At 33.9% G+C, this 6,946-nt stretch overlaps 1 protein-coding gene across 1 annotated transcript in view; it reads left to right on the top strand.

Annotated features, from left to right (window-relative positions):
* Nucleotides 1-1,548: 1,548 nt before the first annotated feature.
* Nucleotides 1,549-6,946, top strand: part of LOC106951280 (exostosin-1a) — a 65,713-nt gene continuing 60,315 nt past the window's right edge. Inside the window, exon 1 of the mRNA XM_015038711.1 lies at nt 1,549-1,743. Coding sequence (XP_014894197.1) covers nt 1,549-1,743 — 195 coding nt within the window. The remainder of the gene's footprint in view (nt 1,744-6,946) is intronic.

Below are 6,946 nucleotides of genomic sequence, written 5' to 3'. Positions count from 1 at the left end.
CCAGGCTCCGGTCCTCACAAGGAGCAATTGGCCCCACAACGTAGTATATGTCAGGAAAATCGTCCCCACAAGGTGTTACAAACAAACGCACACTCCATATCATACCATACCAACTTTATTTATAAATCACTTTAAAACAACCACAGCTGATAGAAAGTGCTGTACATTAAAACACAACATAACAATAATAAAATAATAGTAAAAAAATAAAAACTCTTGTAGTTTAAAAACAAACAATTTAAAACTAGATCCCACTGGAGTTGAAAGCCAAGTAAAATAGAAGAGCTTTAAAACACACACACACACACACACACACACTCTGGCGGCTGTGGGTGTGTCTGTGGGAACGGCTGATCCCCAGACAGATTGGGCTGCTATCAGAGATCTCCTCCGTTCGGCCCTGAGATCGCAGACACACTTTGAGAGATTTAATGTCCCAGACTTCTGACAGGCCGAAGAAGTGAGTCGTAGTTAAAAGTTTCAGAGGCCTTTGCCCAGAAATGAGCCAGTTGGAGGTCGCTGCTATGAAATGTTAGAATAACAGAGATTCTAAGGAAATTTCTGAGTTTGAAAAGTCAAAAATGCGCTGATAAAAAATTGTTAGAAATTTTCTAGAAAAAAAAACATGGAGGAAATCTTCCACTTTTGGAATTGTTTTGAGTTTCAAAACTTGAAAATTTGCTACAAATAAACTAAAAACATCTAGATTAATCTCAGAAATTTTCTAGAGAAATCTTGGAAATTTCAAGTTTTGACTTCTGAAACACTTTTTTTTTACACGGGGCCTGATGTGTTGCGGGACACAACTGCAGTCCAAAAAATGATACAAGTTTGATGCAGATAGAAACTTTTAATTTGTAATTTTCTTACAGTGGAAAACGTGAAGCACAACACAAAGTGTTCGTCTTTCTTAACAAAAGGACCATGATGAAATGATTCACCCAAATCTGCTTTTATTTAATTTATTAAACTAAATATCGAAAACGTTTGGAAATAAAGTGACCCAAATCCTGTTCTTATTGCCGAAAATAAATTTGCTTAAAGAAGAAACTGAAAACTGGATGCTTTTCTTTTAAAACAACAAAAGTGAAAAATCTACACCGGAGTATTTGGGCCGTTGTAGGTAGAAAAAGTTGTAAATTTCCACCAAAAAATAAATACATTTTGAGAGTATTCTTAGAAATCTTCTACAAAAAATGTGGAAATTTCTGAATGATGTTGAAAATGTTCAACTTTTGAAACGTAGACAATTACAAAACATTTTATTCTGGAAAATTTCTGAGATTAATCTCAATTTCTGAGTTTTTTGACAAAAATTTACAACTTTATTTGTAGATATTTTAAAACTAAATAAATAAAATTTAACTACTTTATTTGCTTCATTTTAGTTTTTTTTTTTACTCAATTTTGGCCACCCATTGGCTACACAAAACATGTTCATTATATTTTTTTGCACAAAACGCTTCTTGGATAACGAGTTTTTAACCTACTCAGTTTCTTTGTCTTACTTTGGTTTTGTTTTTCTGTTTCTCGTCTTTTCCTGAATGAATGGACATAACCAAACATGTCTCCTTTAGGATTCAATTTTTCACTTGCATCCCCCCTGATTGCGATATTTCTGATCCGATCTTTTCTGTTTGGTTCTGCAGGTTCGACTACCAGGAGCTGCTTCACAACTCCAGCTTCTGCTTGGTGCCGCGGGGCCGCCGTCTGGGGTCGTTTCGGTTCCTGGAGGCCCTGCAGGTCGGTTCCTGCTCAGATTAAAGTCACTGCCTTACTAACAGATGATAACCAGGAAGGCAAAACATGGAAGCATTGAATAGAAGCACGCAATGTTTATACTGAAACTCAAATTATCAAAGAAAATGTCAAACAAACAATAAGCACCAATACACCGAGCAAGGCTGAAAAGATTAATCGGCTCAGTTGTGATTAATCATGACGAATTGCAATTAATTGGATTAAATGTGATTAATTGGATTAATTGTGATTAATCGATTATTGAAATAATAATAAAATAATTTAGTAATAGATTAATTCTTAACTGGACTTTACAGACTCAAAAAAGGCCATTAGCTGAAAGAACAACTTAATTACTAAGCAAAGTAATTAAGCCAGATCTGCACTAAAATATAAAAATTTTTGCATAAAAAACCTGTGTGAAAATATTTTATACCTAAAACTCCTCAAGTGGCATTTTTAGCTTCACCTGGTTCATATTCTGTTAAAAGTCTCGGTAACACTTTATTTGAAGGGGAGTGAATAAGACTGTCATGACACTGTCATAAACATGACATAACACTTGTCATGCACATGAATAAGCCTTCATGAATATTTATGACTGTTGTCATAAAGCGTCATTCAGTAAATTATGACACTTCTAATACAAAGTTGACATTATTCAAAATGTCTTTGTTATGACAACTTGACATTAACCAAGAAATCATTATTGATATAAATTTGTTATAAAAGTATTACTGATTGCACTTTAAAAATGAGGTAACTTTATGTTATTAAAGGTAAAGTTTAAACAGTAATGATTTCTTGGTTAATGTCAAATTGTCATAACAAAGACATTTTGAATAATGTCAACTTTGTATTGAAAGTGTCATAATTTACCGAATGACACTTTATGACAACAGTCATAAATATTCATGAAGGCTTATTCATGTTCATGACAGGTGTTATGTCATGTTTATGACAGGTGTCATGACAGTCTTATTCACCCCCCTTCAAATAAAGTGTTACCAAAGTCTCTCCTATTAGACACTTTTGCTATCTAATTATTAATATGTTGATTCATAAAATACTAAACATATCAGCCCAACACTGTATTAATGTTAAGTTGAACAAAAAGACTTGTTGCAGATGCATCCTTTGCTACAAATAATCAAGCTGAAGTAATGCTGCGATTTTGCATTTAAGGCAAAATCGCCTTAAATGCGATTTAAGGCGCATTCCTTAAAATATTTGTATATTTTAAGGAATATACAAATAAATTCCTTTATTTGTATAAAGGAATTTAATTATTTGCTTATTTCCTTGTTTAATGTAACATAAAATATTATACTTCATTCCACAGTAAACAGGTAGAATCCTTTCCCTAGCACTTATTTAACATTGCTCAAGATCCTCCAAATTGTACAGACGTTATTATTAATAATAATCCTCCAGAAGCTGAAATCTAGAGATCATGTCTAAAAAATCTGTTAAAACAGCCTAATTTGTTTATGGAAACATCAAATATACCTTAATATTCTTTAATGCGCAGTGGAAACAGTCTCGATGTTGCCGCAGGAGATAACATCAACAATCTTCTTATTCGGCACACTTAGGGGTTCAGCCAATCAGAATCAAAGAAAGTTAAAGGCCCTCCTTGATTGGCTGCTTTGCAAGTAGCATAGTGCCTACCTGTTTTTTAGTATTGTAGATTTTTTGGATATGAAAAGATCCAAAAATACATTTTCAAGAATAATTTGGAATCATGTACCAGTCAAATTAGCGATTCGATTGGTACCAATAAGACGTAAAGAGAGCCGTTATTTTCCTTCTTTCATTCATATTGTGTCATAATTAGTGGCAGCCGTTCATCAGTAAGTCTGTGGCGCTCCAGCTGAGCCCCTCCACCAATCAGGCGGCTCCCTGTCGCCCTCCGACAGGACCAACCCTGAATTATATCAGTATTGACAATCTGTCATCTCCCTGAAATAGAAATGGCCTGTTTCTGTAGATACGCCACAGACAAGACTTCCTCACACCACAGATGTGTTCATCTTCCATTGGCAACTTGTTTCTGTCCATTTCACTGTTTTCACATTATTTATCATTCTACGCCTCCTGGATGAAGTCAGCTCTCATGTTCTTCTGTTGGATTTTCCATCTGTTTAGACATTTTTTATATTTAAGTTTGACTTTATACACTCTTGTAAAAATACTTTTCATTTGTGAAATTGGAAAACTCTGCTTCTGAAAAACATGTAACAATGAGGCTTAAAGTTCTGTAAATGTGTTTAAGACAGATGTTTTCCTCTCAACCTTCACATTATTGCTTAGCTTTATTAATTTAATAATTTAAAATTAAACTTATGCATATAAAAAAATGAGAATTAAGCTTCATGAACATCTGTTCAGTCTTGAATACTGAACCAAATATACACAGAATACATTTTCTGGCAACATCTAAAAAGCTGAAGTTGACCTATTAAGCTTCCTTGAACAAGTTAATAATTTTTAGATCATCAGACTTTAATTTGGTCGATTCAAACTGAGTTATTTCGGGGCCTCTTGTCACTTTAAATCCAAATAAGCTGCTGCTGACCACACACCCCAACTCAACATTTACACTCAAACGTCAAAATGTCTGCAAACAGATGCACGATTACACAATTGTACATCTTTGAAAAGCATTAGTAGAGCATCCTGCACAACCAAGAACAATGCAGCACGTGGTTTCTGGATGGTACAAACGTACTGAAGCTTGGGTTGCTAGACATAGTTGGGTAGTAACTAGTTACATTTACTCAGTTACATTTACCTGATTAAATTTTTTTATCAAATTTATTTTTAGGAGTATTTTTACTACACTGTACTTTTTACTTTTACTTGGGTAATTTTATTATGAAGTACTGCTACGCTCACTTGACTAACATTTCTGGATTTTCTAACCACAGAATGAAAAACAAATATGTTATTGAAAGAAACTGATTTGGAAAATTTTTGATTTTGTAATTTTTTTGTTACTTACCGTATATGAATTATTGTCATTTTCATTCTTAAAATCTTCACTTAACTTAATATTTTGTTCTGTCTGATAATATGTTTTAAATATTACTTATTACCAAATACTTTTTTACTTTCACTTGAGTAATTTCTTGCTGGTTTACTTTTTACTTTTATTTGAGTAAAGATATGTTGAAGTAGTGCTACTCTTACTTGAGTTCAGTTTTTGGGGGCTCTGCCCACCTGTGTTGCTAGGCGACAGGCAGAATTCCACTGGGGTTGCTAGGTAACGGTCTGTGCTTGGCTGGGGTCACTAGGTGAGGGGCAGTTTCTGCTAATTTGTGACGTTACAATCCGTTGGTTTTTGAAACCGCTAAAAAAGTTTACTTATTACCAAAAACCAACTGGGTGATTTTATTTAATTTTTTTATGCTTGTGTTGTTTTGAGAAACAGTTGAAACCCAAATGGAAATACAAAAACATGCCAAATGTGAACTTTGCGTAATACGTCCCCTTTAAAGGTGTATGAGAAACAATTTAAGATATTTAGGGTTTTGTTCCAAAAACCGCGAGCTGAACAGAGAGTTGTGAGAATAAACGTGAAGCGACAAGACAAAGAAACCACCAAAGTCAAAAAGTAATGAAACCGTTTCTGAGGCGGATCATCGATCACGAACTCGGCATTTGGAGAATCTCCTTTAATCTCTCAATCTCACTTGATTAAGAATCCACTGAAACTTGAACTTTCAACAAAAATATCAGGCTTAGGCCTTTTCATTTTTATTCTTTTTTTAGCTTGACCCTTTCTGCTGCATCTCAGACTCATTTTTTTATTATTATTCTTTTATTTCCTTCCTTCATCATCAAAATCTGACTTGAATCCCAGACTGTAAAGGAACGATAAAACATGTTTAAATTTACCAAATAAATGTAAAAGGCATTACATACGGAACCAATAAACAAACAAAGACATTATCTATTTTTTCAAACTGTTAATCATGCTAGAGTGGTCTGGGACCCTGCACTTAAACCTAAAGGTATCTTTGGAGCACATTTAAATATAAGAAGTCTCATACCCAAATGTGAGGAAATAAGAACATTGCTAATGGGATCTAATTTGGATTTTCTATGTCTAAGTGAAACTTGGCTAACTGATAACATTCCAACTAATATGATTGATGTACCTGGATATACATGTTTCAGAAAGGATGGAGTTGTGGGGCGAGGAGGGGGAGTATTAATTTACATAAGACTTATTTAACATCAATGAGATAGTCATAGATCAGCATATATATGTTTAAATGTTTGTCTTTCACCTCGTATGAATTTTAATATTGTGGTGGTGTACAATCCACCATAAAGTTGCAGCACAACTTTTTATCATAACTTAAAGGAATTGTTAACAGGATCTAGAAACAACAGTGAAGTAATCATTTTGGGGGATTTCAATATAAACTGGATGGACAATAAATTGAAAAAACCACTTGGAGAACTGACAGCAAAATTTGATTTTCACCGTTTAATCAATAGTCCCTCTCGTATCACTAAAAACAGTCAAACTTTAATAGATTTAATTTTTTCAAATAAACCTGGTCGAATCATAAAAATCCTATAACTTGGTGTGCGGCTTATCTGACCACAATATTACTCTCATTGCAAGAAAATTATCTCAAAATCGTTTTGTCAGTCGCTATAATACCCAGAAACAGACTGTAATACAAATTCCAAGACAGGATGAACCCAAATTTGAGGCCGAATTAGCTAAGGTTAATTGGGATGACGTTTCCAGCCAGAATCAGATAAATGATTGTTGCAATACATGTATTCTTAATGTTTGTAATACTATGAATAAGTTTTATTATTTTTTTAAACCGATTTTTCAATCAGGAAGCCCACATGAAATCAGCAACTACAGGCCAATAAGTCTGGTTCCGGTCATGTCAAAAGTGCTGGAGAAAATTATTCTGGAACAACTAATACTGCATTTAGAAAGTAACAATCTTCTGCATCCGCTTCAGTTTGGTTTCAGACGTCAACATCCCACAGAGACCGCTGTAAGTTAGCTGCTTGAAAAGGCTAAACAATCACTTGACAAGGGACAAATTACTGGTGCCGTTTTTCTTGATTTGAAAAATAATTTTTCAAATCAATTTACTGATCTCAAGGCTTTCATCATTTAATTTCTCAGAACGGTCATTGTCTTGGTTTAAATCATATTTGGAAGATC

Source organism: Poecilia latipinna, unplaced genomic scaffold, assembly GCF_001443285.1.
Source record: "Poecilia latipinna isolate Pla-1442-1.1 unplaced genomic scaffold, P_latipinna-1.0 Scaffold450, whole genome shotgun sequence".
In the NCBI taxonomy this organism is placed as follows: domain Eukaryota; kingdom Metazoa; phylum Chordata; class Actinopteri; order Cyprinodontiformes; family Poeciliidae; genus Poecilia; species Poecilia latipinna.
The sequence above is the reverse complement of the archived record's forward strand: the minus strand, read 5'-3'. Positions and strand labels throughout refer to the sequence as shown.